Raw genomic sequence first — 15,469 nt, 5'->3', positions numbered from 1 at the left:
CTAACTAACAATCTAGTGGAAATACGTGGAAACACAAGTGTCGTGGATAAGCTGGCATTCCGACATTCCTAGCCCGGGTATTGGTCATAAAATCGGTTGATCGACTGGCAAAGGGTCACCGTACAAGGCAGGTACCCTTTCCCACCAGAAGACGGGGGTGTGCGAAGCGGGACAGACACTCCTATCAATGACCTGGCACGAAGGACTTGAAGGGTCTGGTCCTAGATGTGTTCACACCTCGCATCGTGCTACCTTCTGCCATTGCCCGGCCTTAGCAGAGACATCCAATATCACGCAAGGCAAGAAAGGAGACGGAAAGGCATATATTGACAGCACATATCATCAAGTTGCCAGATGGCTTCAGTGTGAAGGGGACCAGTCGACGTGATGCTTCTTAACACCAGGGTACCTAAGCACACCACCTCCAAGCAGCTCTCAGACTAAAGCAGGTAAGTGTTCGCTACCGTGCAAAGAAGGTCACTGCACATGCAGTAAAAGACGCCAACAGCCATCACCAGGAGAGCATGACGCTCCGCGCTCCCCTTTTCCAGAGGTCTTCAAAGAGCGTTAAACCATTTTTGCAATGGTTTCGGCAAGTAGACGTTCCGAAGGCTCCAGCCAGGCATAGTGAATTCCGGGAATTGCGAGTCGATACAACTCGGAGCCCTGGCTATTCTGCTGATTGAGCCTGACTGGCGAAGACAGAAACAGAAACAAGCTAGAGGGGTGTCGATAACATTTCAGCAATCCAGAGACAATGTCGTGGACCGTGGCGCCCCGTTCGACTGGTTACACCCACCCTAAAAACCCCAGCTTGCCCAGCTCCCCCAGGTCTCACGGTGTTTCGCAGCGGCCCTCAGCATTGGCGTCTGGGATCAGGGGACAAGAAACATGCGCTAGAGTGAAAGGCTTCAGGGCAGCGAGGCAGCTCGCTTTCGCTCATCACACACAGTTGCAAAGAAGAAGATCAGCGAGTCTCACAGGTATGTACACTAAAGAGCTCCATAAACCTGACCCAGCTTTTACAATACCAACCTCGTTCTATTCTTTCCAATCATCACAAAACCGTAGCAAGCCATTGCTCTTTCGTTTAGCACTCAACCGGCTGCGGACAATTTATAGGGGCGGTTGGAAGAAATGAGGCCAGAAGACACCAGGCACGCCGGTGGCCGGGCCCCGTCATGTTGCAGAAACCACGGGGCCATGGTGCCGCCAAGAACGTCGCTTCCGGGGGCCAATGCGTTTGCTGGTCGTCTGGGGTTGGGTTGGCCGACGACCGTAGCTTTGGCGGGAAACCGAATGGTCCCTTTTCTTGTGTGTCCCTCTCACCAAATTTTCCCCCCTTGGTATACAGCCGGGATCCACGGTGTTCCGTTGCGGACGACTACATAAAGTTGCTGAGCACATATTTTATTTCCTGATCCCGAGTGGTAATAATGGGCGAATAGTATTCTCCTCCGTCACAAATGGGAAAACCAATCGAGTTGGAAAAGACGAGCTGAATCGTTGGGGAAATCAACACGGGTCGATTCGACTCACTGCCCTCTTGGACCGCTAACTGTTGGCTGGGGGCATCTGGCCCGGATTGCAGAAAGCAACCTAAGCAGCCAGCAACGACATCGTGGTGAAGAACTGATGGTGGATGAGAAGGAGGATGGGAAGCGAACGGCCAGTAGCCATCGGGCCAAACGACCAACGGCGAATAGGACAGCCACAGTAACAAGGAAGAGAGAAAGCAATAATAAACTGCAACCTTATAGAATACAGTCTGGTCAGTGGTCCATCCTGGATGGCATGGCACCGCACCGCCTGTCCCCACCCGTGGTGATAGGTACTGCGTAGCCGTAGGGGGAGGTTGGCCGGCTGGTACTGTAGCGTTCGATGGGGGGTGTGTGATGTGTGTGTGTTTGGTACTAACGCATGTATGTGGTGAAGTATTTTGGGAACTTTGGCCCTTTTTTACCTTGTTGCCGTCGTATTCTTTTCCCCAGAAGACCGTTGCAACTTGCCCGGCCTTGTCTCTGCGAGCGAGGCCCGGATATACATACTTTTACTGCCCTTTTCCCTCCCGCCCTTAGGTTCTGCCTGTTTCTCGGGACCCTTGACTCTCTCTCGCTTCGCTTCTGCTTTCCCCCTCGCTCCGCTTTACCTCTTTTATTTACTTGGCCTGCCCTCCTAAACCCATTTCTCCACCCACCACTCGCATCTCCGTTTGCTTGTTCGGCCTTGTGGTGAGGCAGTGTTTTTGACTGTTTTTTGCTGCGAAAGCAAGTCGGTCGTTGCCTCTGTCCTTCACTGCCTTGGGTCCTGTCTTTCGTTACTTAACCAAGTAAACTCCCCTCCTTGTCTGTTCGCTCTGTTTCGGTCCATTCGCAGTCCTGCAGACCTTCTTTCCACGCACAATTGCCATCCTTGCTGTCTATACTGAGGAGGACGGAAGGCCAAGCATTCGAACAAAACGTGCTGCTGTGGACTTACTCTATCCCCTTGGTTTTCCCATGTGGCTTCTCCCGGCGCTCAGCAATTCGACACCCACAGCAACGAGATCCACCATACCTACCTAATTCATCTTTCCTCATCTAGCTATTTCGCAGTACGGCTCCCAGTACGACTACCGTGGTCGACTGACTCCTACCACATCCGGGCAACGTTTACCATACCCAGTCCACACGTTTTACAGAACAGAACACAGGCATTCCTGAATCGACGACGGCCTTTGACGGGGAAGTTTGCGTGATCCAGCAGTGGGAACCTACCCGACCCTCGATTCGAGCTGAGCTGTCAGCTTCGCGATACGCTAAGGTCTTAGCCCCGAACGATTATTGTCTTGTCGGGATCCCCCTCCCCCAACCGCAAGCGACGATAACAGCTTCTCGGTTACCCACATCAGCATCACCAAGACAAACAGTCGGCATGTATCAACCTGAATCTGCGGCGTACATACCTCTCTCGACGGGATACGGTAATTCACACGGACTCGCCGACTACACATTCGAACAGACGACAATAGGTGGTGGAAGTGGTGGTGGTGGTGTTGGTGGTGGTTATGTTGGTGCTCTCGGGGGTCTTGGTGGTCTTGAAGGAGGTGGAGGCGGCAGTGGTTCAGGTGGATACACGGTCGGGGGCGGCCCGGGAGCGGCCGCTACAGCAGCAGGCGCCGCCGCTGGGTCAGCATCAATAGTTCCTGGGACCGCAGGGGCAATCTTTGGCCCAGGTTCAGGTCCCAGCATCAGCAGCAACACCGTCGGCGTGGGCCCCGCTTCTGGACCCTTATACACCCACGCCAACTCGTTCCATCATTCATCCCATCATCACTCCTCACATTCGTTACCACTGCACCACGGCAATCACGGCGCCGGCCACAACCAGCACCAACACCACCAACAGTCGCACAGCCCACTTTCATACGTCTCGCATTCGCTCTCTCCCAGTGCTGGCGGCAGCACCAACCCCTCCTCGCCAGCTTCCATCTCACAATTTCCCCCACAACACCAAATCCAACAACAACACCAGCAACACCATCACCAACGTCATCATCATCAACAACAACAAGAACAACAGCAACAACAATACCAGCACTCTCAATTCGATTCTCAAATACCGCGGTACCAACCATCGTCGGCTATCCATCAACACCACATCAAAATGGAAGCAACCGGCGACGATCATAGCGACCTGGCCGCAGCCCAAGGGTACCAGGAGTACCAGCCTGAGCTCAATGTAAGAAAAATTGCTGCTCTGGATTTCGCCCACAACCGTCATCGCCCTCACATCCGGTTCTCCTCCAGTCTCTCCAGCTGTATGCCGTTACTTACATGGGGTTCTTGCGTGTCTATAGGGTCCTAATGTTAGCGACAAATTGCCAAGCACAGCCATTACAGAAGAATATGCCAAGGCCGATCCCGTCTACGTTCAGAAAACGAGGGTGAGGACTGCTATCAGAAAGTCGAGACCAGGTGCGGCATGTACTAATATTGTCTTAGACACTCCCACAGACATATTCCCATTACCGTCCGATGTTGGGGGACGGCAACTGCGGCTGGAGAGGTGAGTTTTGGACGTGATAGCTCGGGGCAGCGGCCAGGCCGACACCATACTGCAACTTTGAGTGCTGACGAAATGCCCCCTTTAGCAATTGGCTTTGGCTACTTCGAGACCCTGATCAGGCTCGGCAACAAGGCTCAGGTGGACGCGGAGAAGCAGCGTCTAGAAGGTCTTAATGACTACATCCAGCACCACGGTGGCTTTGACCCCATGGTATTCGTGGACTTTGTCGAGGAAACGACCGAACTCCTTCAGAGGGTGTCAGACAAGTTTGCCAACCCGGATGACGCCTTGAAAGAAGTTGTGGACACCTTCAACGACGTGGGCGTCTCAAACGGTATCATCTATCACCTTCGCCTGCTCGCAAGTTCCTGGCTCAAAGAAAATCGCGCCGCTCACGAGGCCTTCATCACCACGGACGGCGGCAGTCTTGACAAGTACTGTCAGCGTGTTATCGAGGTATACAATGTCGAGATTGAGCAACTGGGCTTGCAGGCACTAGTCAATGTGCTGCTGAAGCCCATCGGTTTCTTCTTGAAGATCGCTTATCTGGATCGCAGCGCCGGCTCTGAGGTCAACACTTACACCTTCCCAGAAGAAGTCGCCAGCCAGACATCTCCCCTCGATCCCGTCATCTGCCTACTTTATCGGCCCGACCACTATGATATACTTTACCCCGTGGACCCAACACCACCGCCTGCGACTACGAACATCCATGTTTTCCGAGCCACCATCCCCCAGTACGAAATCACACCCGCGGCCCCATTCACGGCGGCTGGAGACTACGGTCTCCTTGCGGGAATACCAGGCTTCAGCTCCTCTCCCTCGCCACTCGGGGCATTGGGCGTTGGACTTGGATCGCCGCTTGCGCCTTTCACCCAGGCCCCGACACAATCTTGGATGTCTGCCCCTTTCGGAACGGAACCGCTCCAACCAGTTGCCGCCTCCCTGCCAATCGCCGCAACGGCCCCTCCTCCGCCACCACCACAGCAGACGCATCCGTTGCGATTTAGCGAATACTGCCAGATGCCCGAGTATGTGGAAAACGACACGTGGCGCGAACCGACGTTCCAGACATCGACATTTAAGAACAGTCACTTCAACGTCGCGCATTACAACAACCCCAACTTCCAACCAGAGGAGTATAAACCGGAAAATGACGAGTACGACCCACCACCAAGGAGTGGGCGGAAGAGAGGGAGTGTATAGATGAGAGGCGAGCATCACGAAGGAATATGAGGGTTGGAAGCATATGGAAAAAGGGTCGTAAGGAGGCGCTTACCCTTTTGACTCACACAAACGGAACTGGACGACAAATATTACTCACTCCGGGGTTTTAATACAGCGACCTGCATTCGCGGAGTTTGGCTCTTAACATCATGTTTTTTCCTTGTCCTTTCTTTCCACAAAGGTCAGGGGGCTTGAGCAATAGGGTTATACAGAGAGGGGTATTCAAGAGAGAAAGAGAGAAAAGGGCGAGACACTCCAAAAAGCGACGAGGGGTTCTTGTTATGGAAGCTTAGCCGGCGCAAATTTTATTTCATGACTACTACTACCGTTTGACTCTGTGTCTAATTCTGTGATCCTCCTTCGCTCTCGCATTATCATCGCTTCACTGTCGGTTTCATTTTCTAGGTAAAAAAAAAGTAGGTTGGAAGATCGGCATCAACCAGCCACCTGGGCCTCCTGTACCTGTACCATGGCAGGCATGGCAGTCATGGTACAACCGTCAGATTTGACGATCAATGTGACGCGAGTATGTATCGGCCAAGTATCAACTTCCCTTGCCCTGTCTGGCCTGGGCACAATACATATGATCGTTCTGGAAGCACTCAAAAGGTAAGCGCTAAAGAATCTGCAACCATTTAACTACAAGGTGCAAATCTCCAATGGGAGAAGTGACACTTCATCAAGCATGAGCATGACAGGTTTTGTCGTGCCTGTGCCGTGTTATGTGCCGTTGTGTCGGTGTGGTGGTACTTAGATGGGATATCGGAGGACCTGGGAGCTAAAAGCAAAGAGGAGGGGAGGAAGGGCGTAGAGGGGGGTGGAGGGGGGCTGTAGTTATCGGGTACGTTAACCATGTGGTCTGTGTCTCAGCCTGTCAGGCGGGCTTGCTAGGATTCTTGCCGCTGGGAAGGGGACCTAAGAAAAATGATCTGGAGGGACTTTAAGTGTTGAGATGACTGCGTCAACATTTATTTGGTTGATTATTCGAGGCGTGGAAAGCGACAGAGAAAATGAAAATTTGCTCCGATGTCGTTTTGGAAAAGGAACTCCATTGTTTGGAGTTGGACAGAAATGAAGTATGGGGAGTCCTTAAAATGAAAAAAAAAAAAAAAAAAAAGTGTCTTCTACGTATTCACAGGCAGACCAGCAAACGGAGTGGCCATTCTGCGCCTTCAAATCATCAGGTTGAGAGATGAAGAAAAATCCGTCACCAACCCCTTCCCTGTCTTCGAATACTAATCTTACTGGAAGGGTTGCTGACATCCTTGCTTGCCACCATCGGCACATTGGTGATATTTGTCGCTGAGAAAACGGCCCCTGTACGCTATGCGCTGCTTTCTCTCCATGCATGTCTCTAAACATTCATCCATGTACGAAAACAATACTCACCCTCATCTACCAGCGTTCATTAGAAACCCGTCCCGTTTCCCATTTGCAGCCACTATCTCCGCAAATCATCTCCTACCTATCCTTCTGCAACATCTCCCTCACCAGCTTTACAAACTTTCTTTCCTCCTCTGTCACCTTCTCCTGCTCATTATTTCCCGTAGTAACCTTCCCACTAACCAACTCCTCCAACAACCTTACCACCTCCTCCTCTCCCACTGTCTGCACCTCCTCAACACCAATATTCCTCGCCAGTGTTGCCGCCCATTGATCAGCCACTGCAGGCGGGGTCAACTTTCCCTCGTAGTCCTCAGCCTGAGCCTGGCTGGACTTGTCCAGCTCCCCCCTAATACTCGTAACCGTCTTCCCTTCCAACCCGCACGCCACAAACCTCGCCCACGGGTTTACCGCTTCGGAAGTGACTTCCGGGCCGGGCATGTCCACATTGATGGCCGTGCCGAGGCCGGAGACGTGGCGGCGGAGGTGGACGCCCAAAGCCGCAATCTTCGCCAGCGGTCCTGTTTCACTTGTCCCTTCTTGCTGCTCAGTCCCGCTCAAAGCACATCCCTCTTCCTCCGCTGCTGCTGAACTACCAGGAGACCAAGACGCACCACTTCGGACCCAAACCCCCGGATCCTCCGTCGTGAAAGCCTTTAGACCAAACGTTTTCAAAACGGTGGCAATGGTTGTCTTTTCTAGTAAACGGGTGTAACACCGCACCGTGTACTTGTTATGCTGCGACGAGACCAAATCCAAAATCGGCCAGAGAACAACTTGGCCGGGGCCGTGGTAGGTAGTTAGGCCGCCGCGGGGGGAGTGGAGGATTGAGACTGGGAGTTTGATGGCTGTTTCCGAGCCATCATTTTCATGTGTTTGTCCCACTTGTGATGATGATGATGAGGATGATGATGATAATGATCCATGGGGAAATTGTACGGGAAATGATAACCGAGCTGCTTCGGCATCGCTTAGTGGACTGGTTTGTCGCCGACCCAAAGTGTAGGTGGGTAAGGGCGTGAATGAGATTAGCGTCGGCGTGTAGGGTTTTGAGCCGGGGCGGTTGTCCTTGAGGTCCAGGAGGGAGCGGCGGAGGTGGTCCTGCAGGCGCGAGGCTAAGGCGTAAGGAGGGTAGAGGGAGGGGGCCCGGTAGGGCAGGCGGATATGGAGGAGACGCATGTTGGTCGGGGTGGTTGTGTCTTGGCCCGGCTCTGATACGGATCGCTAATTCGATCGATACCTTATGACGCTGTGTGAATGCTATATTGCGTGTGGGTGAGTGGATTGTTGGGCAGGCACCAGAAACTCGGATCTGCTCGTTTTCGGATGAACCTCTGTAAAGTGTGCCACACGATCACATCACACACTGGCTGGCCACTGCTGCTACCTGCGGTATGTTCGGGTATGTAGTCATGCTTTGTATTTTTGGTTTTCCATTTCCCCAGACTATTGGACTTGATATAGTCTAGCGTGAAATTGCTGATCAAGGCCATTCCTGGTTCTTGGGACCACGGCGCGAACGGATGAGCACGGTCAGGGCGGGGATGTCGATTACGGACCCCCCAGGTTTTGTACGTGTGCGATTGGCTGACAAGGGGTCTCTCAGTTCTCAGAATCTCAGCACCTCATCACTGATCGATGGCGAGCCGCCCTGCCTTCCGGTCAGTGTGAAGTGTGATACCGGTCACCGGTCGGCAGGTTCCGGAAAGTTGAGTACGTGTAAAAGTGCTGTCTCAGAGTTAGAACGGACGGAAGCCCGAGTCACCTTCAACTTCCCCCGTAACGGAAACCGACCACATATCGTCGACTCCTTCGTCCGGTCTCATTTTTTGCGCGCAGTGGATCCGATAGTTCACTTCTCTAGGTAAGTTTCGTTAGTGCGACAACTTCTCTGTACACTACGCTCCCTGTACGCTAGCATGCCGTGCCTGTTAAGTATTAGTGTAGCAGTTACAGGGCTGCGCTGCTATCACGCCCGGCCTCTGTACAGGGAGGGAACAATTCAGGCATGCGTCAGTTCAGTGACTGTGACATTGTCGGTGATACAAAAACCCAGCGGTGCTCTCTCCTGCCTTGGATGCTAAGGTCAACAACACCAATAGCAGAGACAGCCGCTGTGATAACTGTTTCTGAAGGTTACAATCTTGATAATCTTCACTGGAAACGGGTAGAGAAAGTGCAAGTGGTCTGATTTTGGGGCACCAACTGAACAACACTCAAGATGTTAGCGGTACCAAGCCGCTGGAAACTCCACCGTCCCGTTCTTACGCCTGAACTCCACAGCGGGCTTGATTTGCGCTAAAGGCGGGATGCAGCCTTGGCATCACTTTTTGCGAATTTACGTTCACGCCCTCCCTCTGAGAAGCTAACCACACACTCACATAACACACAGTATATTATACCTGTTAGTCGTACTCCCTCACACCTTCTGATTTTTACATCGATGTTCTATACAGAACTAGGAGTGACGATTAGACCACCGATATTAGGGTATCGCTGCAAATGCGTCAAAGCCCAGCAGGTGATGTCTCCAGGTTCGGGTTCCTGACTGCACAAGTACAACTGTTCCATCTCAAGATCCTTAGTACCTCGCCATGTGGTCCTGCCCAAGATACCCTGTAAGTCTCTTCTTTTACCAAACTGATTCCATGCCTCCGGTTCTTCCATACGTCGCTCATATGAGTGACTGGCTTGTGCTTCTTTGCCCAAGTTCCAGTAGTTTCCAGGGATCATTGAGATCCAAATTCAGAACACTTCTCTCCAGCTGCGGGAAGGCTCCTATGCAGTACGATATTAGTCTGGAGAAGTCATCATTCCTGACAGCTGCGGTGGGTATGTCATTATTAACGCTAAAATTCTGAAGTAAAACAAAAGCTAGTCCGCTCAGCTGTTATCCCACAACCTCCTGAGACCGGTGAGGGCTATCAGCATAGCCTCATCAGTCCTGATGCCTCTGCTACCCTGGTTTGGCAGGACGTTGACCCAGTGCTCGAACAACTCCTTCGTCCGGGGGCCGTGAATGCCGATCTTGCTAAGCTCGGGGTCGTTCATGGCAGCGTATTCGAGACCGCGCGGGCCGCCGAATGCGACAAGAAGATGGGTGAAGTTGGCCTCCTTGTGCTCGGGGAAAGCTCTGTGCAGGGACTGTCCACGCTCTGATGTACCGATGGACAAATCGTAACCTTCCTCGTAAGGACTCTGGGTGAACACATCGGAGAGGGTCGCAGCCTTGCGGACCGTGTAGCCCCAGAAATAACCGCCTTCGGTCCTGGGAACCGCGGGATGAATGGGTTCTGGCGATCCGTACTCGCCTACGGGCATCTTCAACGTGACTCGTGTCTTGGGAGGGAGCTCCTCGTCAATGGTGACTGTCTCTTCGAGGCCAATGTCGACAACGGTTCTATGATGCTGTTAGTTCACTTGTTTTGTCTGCATTAGGAACACCCTCAACCTGGGGAAAGCTTACCCCTTGCCACCCTTGGGTTGAGCCTCCAGTGTCAAGCCTTCGCGATACGGCATCCACTCGCCCTTGTACGGATGGTGTGGCATGTCGAGGTTGGGAAGCAGGCCCTGAGACCTGAGGTTCGGGTGCATGGGGAACAAGAGCTTGCGCATGAAGGGCGGTGTTTCGAGGTAGTTGAGGAGATGCTCGAGGAAGTGCGCGGGGTCGACATCGCCGGTATAGCCTTCGTGATCGGTGCTGGCAGGGCGGGACTCGACCGGGCTGTCGTCGTATATGACAATCTCGTCAACGGAGAAAACCGCGCAGGCTCTCGCAATACGGCCTGCCCATGTTGTCCTTTGTTCGCGGGTCACACAGTCGGTGATGACACTGGTAGGTACTGCAACTGAGATGGTCCAGTCTCTCGCGGCGGTAGGCTTGAAACGTGCTGGCTTGGCATTTGCTGCGCTGAGGGAGGATGGTTGGCGTCCAGAGCTAGGAGTCTCGTCGACATCAATGCGACGTCTCTGCATCAAAGGTTAGTTATCTTGTAGCGCAATCAGGTCACCGGCGGAAAGAGTTATGGAAGTGGGCTTGTGGAAGATAAACAAAGGGAGCGCCCATGGAAGGAAGCAACGAACAACATGATCAGGCTGGATGGGCGCAGAAACCTGTCTTGATATCTCCCAATGTTACAAGCCATGGTCGCTAATACCAACACCACTTCCATGAACTCCATCACCACCATTGGATGGCCCATGATATCATGGCTGGGATAACAAAGTACTCGACTCTTTGCGCCGAAGCTCTTCCTTTACACGAAATCGCTAAAACATACCTTGAATGAATGGTCTTGTGGGGGTCCCATCTTGGAGTAGGCGTCTGAGTATTTACAGAACAATTGATTGGGAAAATGGGGTGGATGATTGAACGGTATAGCGGATCCAAGTCGTTGCGCGGACGACGACACAGAGATTTTGGGAGCCTTTCTGGATTCTGCCAATTCACAGCTGAATCTGAAATGGAAATCTTGACCGCCCTGCTTATCTGCGCGCCAAAAGGATTCTAGAAGCTTGATCTTTACCCTAACCCTAGAATAGCAGTGGATAACAACCGGGGCATCCAGGTCCGACTTTCTTTCATTGGCCTTTCCTAGCAACTCCCTTGTATTAACAGCGCTTACACTGTCGTCATCGCGGACACACAGAAAGGCCACATCACGAGAAGACATCTATCATTCTACCACACCAAACATCACCGTGCGATCTTTTCAATAAATGGAAACGTTCAAAGACACCAATATATCGAAATGAGCGCTACTGTTAAGGTCAACTCGTCAACGCAATGGCGTCAGATCTTGAGCTCGTCGGCCATCGTTGTCGCTGACTGTAGGTCACCTCACTCCACCCTTCATGCATGAGGATAGCTCTGCACAATACCATAACTGCCATAACAATATCGCTGACACCTTTCTAGTCTATGCTGACTGGTGTGGTCCTTGCAAAATGATTGCTCCGGTGTTTGAGTCGTTGTCGACCAAATACTCCAAACCTAACAAGATCACTTTCTGCAAGATCGACGTCGACAGCCAGCAGGAAGTGGCCCAGCAGTATGGCGTGCGTGCCATGCCGACCTTCCTCATTCTGCACAACGGCTCTGTGATCGAAACGATTCAGGGAGCTAACCCTCCAGCTCTGACCGGCGCAGTTGATAAGGCTGTCAAGTTGGCCGGCGGTGCTGCGGGAGGTGGTGCTGTATTCAAGACCACCGGACACCGACTCGGCGGCAGTGGAGTATCCGGGTCCCGCCCCGGGACATCGGTGGCCCGTCCCTGGAAGTGGGATATCAAGAACTTGATCAACGCAACCATCGCCTTTATTGGACTTTATATCACTTCGCTCTTTTCGGTAGGGAATCATTATTCGTTACGGCCCCCTTGGAGTCTTTCAGCAAAACATACTAACAAGGCTGGCTTTCAGCTTGACCCATACAAGGCGGCAGAGAACTCTCCGTTCAACAAGAACAACCCGCCACCACAGGCATTTCCATCTGCAGGCGGTTCTGTCGGGAAAAGGCCTGCGCCGGGCGCCAAGTTCAAGACATTGTCTGACCTGGGCAATTAAAGTTGGTGACCCGAGCTGGTAAGGCGTCGTTAAGCGTACAGTAGCATGCTGGAGTAAGGGCGTCGATGGCGTTTCGGACGAGTGGCACTTGGTCTTTGGTCTCGTCCACGCAGCCTTTTCTGATTTCTTTGCCCCTTTGGAAACTAATACTCCTTATTGATCAGAAGACAGATAGCACTATCCGTTGTCTTCCTTTTCGTGTTGTCGCCACAGTGACAACCCCTCTTCGTGTAAATAGGGGGCCGATGATAGGCTACTGTCACGTGTGAACGTGTGGCCCGTGTATCCACTAAAACTTTAGCCTAGACAGAGGACCCTTCTCTGCGAAGAAGATCTCCAATTTAAATTTTGTACCTGAAACCTTCCATCCCAATATTCTCGGCCAGAGATATCCTCAAGTCCCGGCGATTCAAGATGCTTTCGGCGGGTAGACTTCAGAACCGATGCCCTGGCTGCAGGCAGCAGGTCTTGAGCTTTTACGATGCTCTTCTGCAGCAGCGCACCAGGGTAGCTACCCGGCCACTTTTACGCCCATCCCCCACCAGTCCCGCAGCGCGTCGCGGTCTTGTTCGACATCTTTCTTCCACCAGATCAGTTTTCCAAGAAGCGACACAAAGCACCGCCGGCGCGACCTCGACAGAACCCCCTGCCGAAGACCCCGAGCTGCTCCGTGAAGACCCTGATTACGATGCCGAAACGTTCGTGCGCCAAGCTCGTCAAACATTCAAACACACACTTCCCTATGGCTACTTTACGGAAGAAGAATATCAGATCTACGAGCGACTATACGGCGCGCCACTTCGCGAGACAGCACCGGAGGATGTCGGAATACCACAACTTGGCGGTGTCAATATCCCCGACCAAAACAGGCAACGTACCCTTTTTATGGAGACCGAGTCTGGGGAGTACGAGGAGGTCGAATACACCATCGAGAACCCTCCTGCGGAAGAAAGCGATGTAGAAGCCGTCGCGGAGTTACGCCCCCTCACCGAGGCTCAGATCGAATACCTAAACGTAACGGCCAACAACAAACGCGAGATGGCTGCGCTTATGAGACTACAAAGGGACTTTGAGGCGGCCAGTCTTCGCCCGCTTGAGGATATCGTAGAGGAAGAGGAGATTCAGCAAGAGGATGAGGAAACCTTTGAGGAGGAAGAGGGCTTTGAAGAGGAGGAAGAAGGATGGATCAGGCCTGAGCCATCTGTCAACTCGAGAATCCATCCTGCTACGCGCATTGGCATCTCCAAAACCAAGCCGAGCACGCTGCTTCTTCCCAGGAGAACCTTCACCGAGCCCATCAGAGATCTTCTCAGCCGCACCAACCCTACCCACATCCGCGAACATGCTGAGGAGGTATTCGGTGGTCCGGGACTGCCACACTCACCGGCCACGCCAACAACGAAGAAGAACCTGGGACAGAAGCCGGTGGCAATGCAAGCAGGCCAATATAAGATGAGCGCGATCGAGGCAGATACCTATATCTCCACCGTCCTGCCTGGTCTGTATGCCACTACAACCAGCATCTTGGTTGAGGTCCGCAAGCGCCTCGGTCCTGATTGGCTTCAGGGGCTCCTAACAAACGGTACGGGTCCGCGAGTTCTCGACGTCGGCGCTGGTGGAGCAGGTCTTGCTGCATGGCAGGAGGTTGTAAAAGCGGAGTGGGAGATTCTCCATGAGCAACGCAAAGCTAATAAAGGTCAACAACCTCCTGGAAAGAAGACTGTCGTTGTAGGTTCCGAGAACTTGCGTCAACGTGTGTCCCGGTTCCTTCATAACACCACCTTTCTTCCCCGACTACCCGATTACCTGCATTCGGCCGAGGGAGCTGAGCGCACTCTCGACTCTGATGGAAACCCCGCCCAGAGAAAGGTTTTCGATGTTATCATCGCTTCCCACCAACTGATGCCCCTTGATAAGGCATACAAGCGCAAGGATTTCATCGACAACCTTTGGACCATGCTTAATCCCGAGGGCGGTATTCTCATCGTCTTGGAAAAGGGTCACCCCCGTGGCTTCGAGGCTGTGGCTGATGTCCGTGACCGCATGCTTAACGAGTTCATCATCCCGCCCGTTTCCGTAGAGACAGGCGAGGATATGACACCGGCCCCTGAATCAGATCGCGTTCGCGAACCCGGCCACATCATTGCACCTTGCACGAACCATAGCAAGTGCCCCATGTATCTCACCTCTGGAGAGACCCCAGGTCGCAAAGACTTCTGTCATTTCAGCCAGCGCTTCATCCGCCCATCTTTCCTCCAGAGAGTCCTCCAAGCCTCTCACCGTAACCACGAGGACATCGAGTTCAGCTACATCGCCATTCGCAGAGGCGCGCACCCCGACGGAGTCAAGCCACCTTCCGCTGAGTCTAACGTGACCGATCCTGCCTCTTCGTTCTTCCAAGGCCCAGAGGCGGTTGACCGTGCCTTCAAGGGCTACGAAGACGTTGAAGCTGGCATTCCCCATGCCCTTTCCCTTCCCCGCAACATCATGCCACCTCTCAAGAGCAAGGGTCACGTCACGTTCGACCTCTGCACGCCCGCCGGCACCATTGAGCGCTGGGTCGTTCCCAAATCCTTCTCCAAGCAGGCGTACCATGACGCCCGCAAGGCCAAGTGGGGTGACCTGTGGGCCTTGGGAGCAAAGACTCGCACCCGCCGCGACATCCGTCTAGGCAAGGCCGGGAAGCTCGCTGCGGATCTCAAGAACCCGGGCGACGGCGGCGTCCGCTCCCGTGAACTTGCTGGACTCGGCTCCAAGAGGAAGCCTAAGGTGGTCGAGGTCACCGTCGATCCCAACACGAACAGGATCCTGGGTGCCAGTGAGAAGTATCCCAATGGCAGAGCGCCGGTGGAGAGGCGGACAAAGAATGGTAGGAAGGTCAAGATGAACGATCTCATGGACGAGCTTCAGGATGATTCCCGTTACGGAGCAAAGTATGTCGATCCTGACGATGTCGAGGATGAGGAGTTCAGACGGGCGCCGCTCCCTGACGGATTCTTGGAGAAGGAGCTGTTCGGTGACAAGAAGTAAAGAAGAGGAAGCGAATGAAGTGGCGGTGTGTAAGATATATGGATATGAAATATGGAACTCAGGTACCCTTACGATAAACACCCTCTGGAAGCAATATCAATACTACAGAGTTAAATGTCATCCATAATAAGTCTATGAATTGCGTCGGGATAATATTGCTCAAGTGAAGTTATAACATCAACTTGTGCCGTCATGGCTTCTACAGTACATAATGTCA

General features: G+C 53.0%; 5 protein-coding genes across 5 annotated transcripts; 3 read left to right on the top strand and 2 right to left on the bottom strand.

Annotated features, from left to right (window-relative positions):
- Positions 1–2,848: 2,848 nt before the first annotated feature.
- On the top strand, positions 2,849–5,592 carry SMAC4_01285 (uncharacterized protein). The gene is made up of 4 exons (XM_066089563.1): positions 2,849–3,720; positions 3,839–3,925; positions 3,984–4,047; positions 4,133–5,592. The coding sequence occupies exons 1-4, from the start codon at positions 2,914–2,916 to the stop codon at positions 5,251–5,253; spliced, it is 2,079 nt and encodes a 692-aa protein (XP_065945811.1). The 5' UTR covers positions 2,849–2,913; the 3' UTR covers positions 5,254–5,592.
- A 933-nt stretch (positions 5,593–6,525) lies between these two features.
- On the bottom strand, positions 6,526–7,836 carry SMAC4_01286 (uncharacterized protein; the record flags this gene model as incomplete). Its single annotated transcript, XM_003352404.2, has 1 exon — positions 6,526–7,836. One exon carries the CDS (start codon positions 7,834–7,836, stop codon positions 6,736–6,738), a length of 1,101 nt encoding a protein of 366 aa, XP_003352452.1. The 3' UTR covers positions 6,526–6,735.
- A 1,704-nt stretch (positions 7,837–9,540) lies between these two features.
- On the bottom strand, positions 9,541–11,130 carry SMAC4_01287 (uncharacterized protein; the record flags this gene model as incomplete). Its single annotated transcript, XM_003352405.2, has 3 exons — positions 10,938–11,130; positions 10,124–10,626; positions 9,541–10,057 (listed from the first exon to the last, which is right to left on the bottom strand). Exons 1-3 carry the CDS (start codon positions 10,965–10,967, stop codon positions 9,541–9,543), a joined length of 1,050 nt encoding a protein of 349 aa, XP_003352453.1. The 5' UTR covers positions 10,968–11,130.
- A 128-nt stretch (positions 11,131–11,258) lies between these two features.
- SMAC4_01288 (uncharacterized protein) lies at positions 11,259–12,522 on the top strand. The gene is made up of 3 exons (XM_003352406.2): positions 11,259–11,487; positions 11,576–12,006; positions 12,079–12,522. The coding sequence occupies exons 1-3, from the start codon at positions 11,409–11,411 to the stop codon at positions 12,220–12,222; spliced, it is 654 nt and encodes a 217-aa protein (XP_003352454.1). The 5' UTR covers positions 11,259–11,408; the 3' UTR covers positions 12,223–12,522.
- Positions 12,523–12,636: 114 nt separating this feature from the next.
- On the top strand, positions 12,637–15,341 carry SMAC4_01289 (uncharacterized protein; the record flags this gene model as incomplete). Its single annotated transcript, XM_003352407.2, has 1 exon — positions 12,637–15,341. One exon carries the CDS (start codon positions 12,637–12,639, stop codon positions 15,250–15,252), a length of 2,616 nt encoding a protein of 871 aa, XP_003352455.1. The 3' UTR covers positions 15,253–15,341.
- Positions 15,342–15,469: the final 128 nt, after the last annotated feature.

Source organism: Sordaria macrospora, chromosome 1 (assembly GCF_033870435.1).
Source record: "Sordaria macrospora chromosome 1, complete sequence".
NCBI classification, from domain to species: Eukaryota; Fungi; Ascomycota; class Sordariomycetes; order Sordariales; family Sordariaceae; genus Sordaria; species Sordaria macrospora.
Note: the sequence above shows the minus strand (reverse complement) of the source record. Positions and strands in the feature narration are given on the sequence as shown.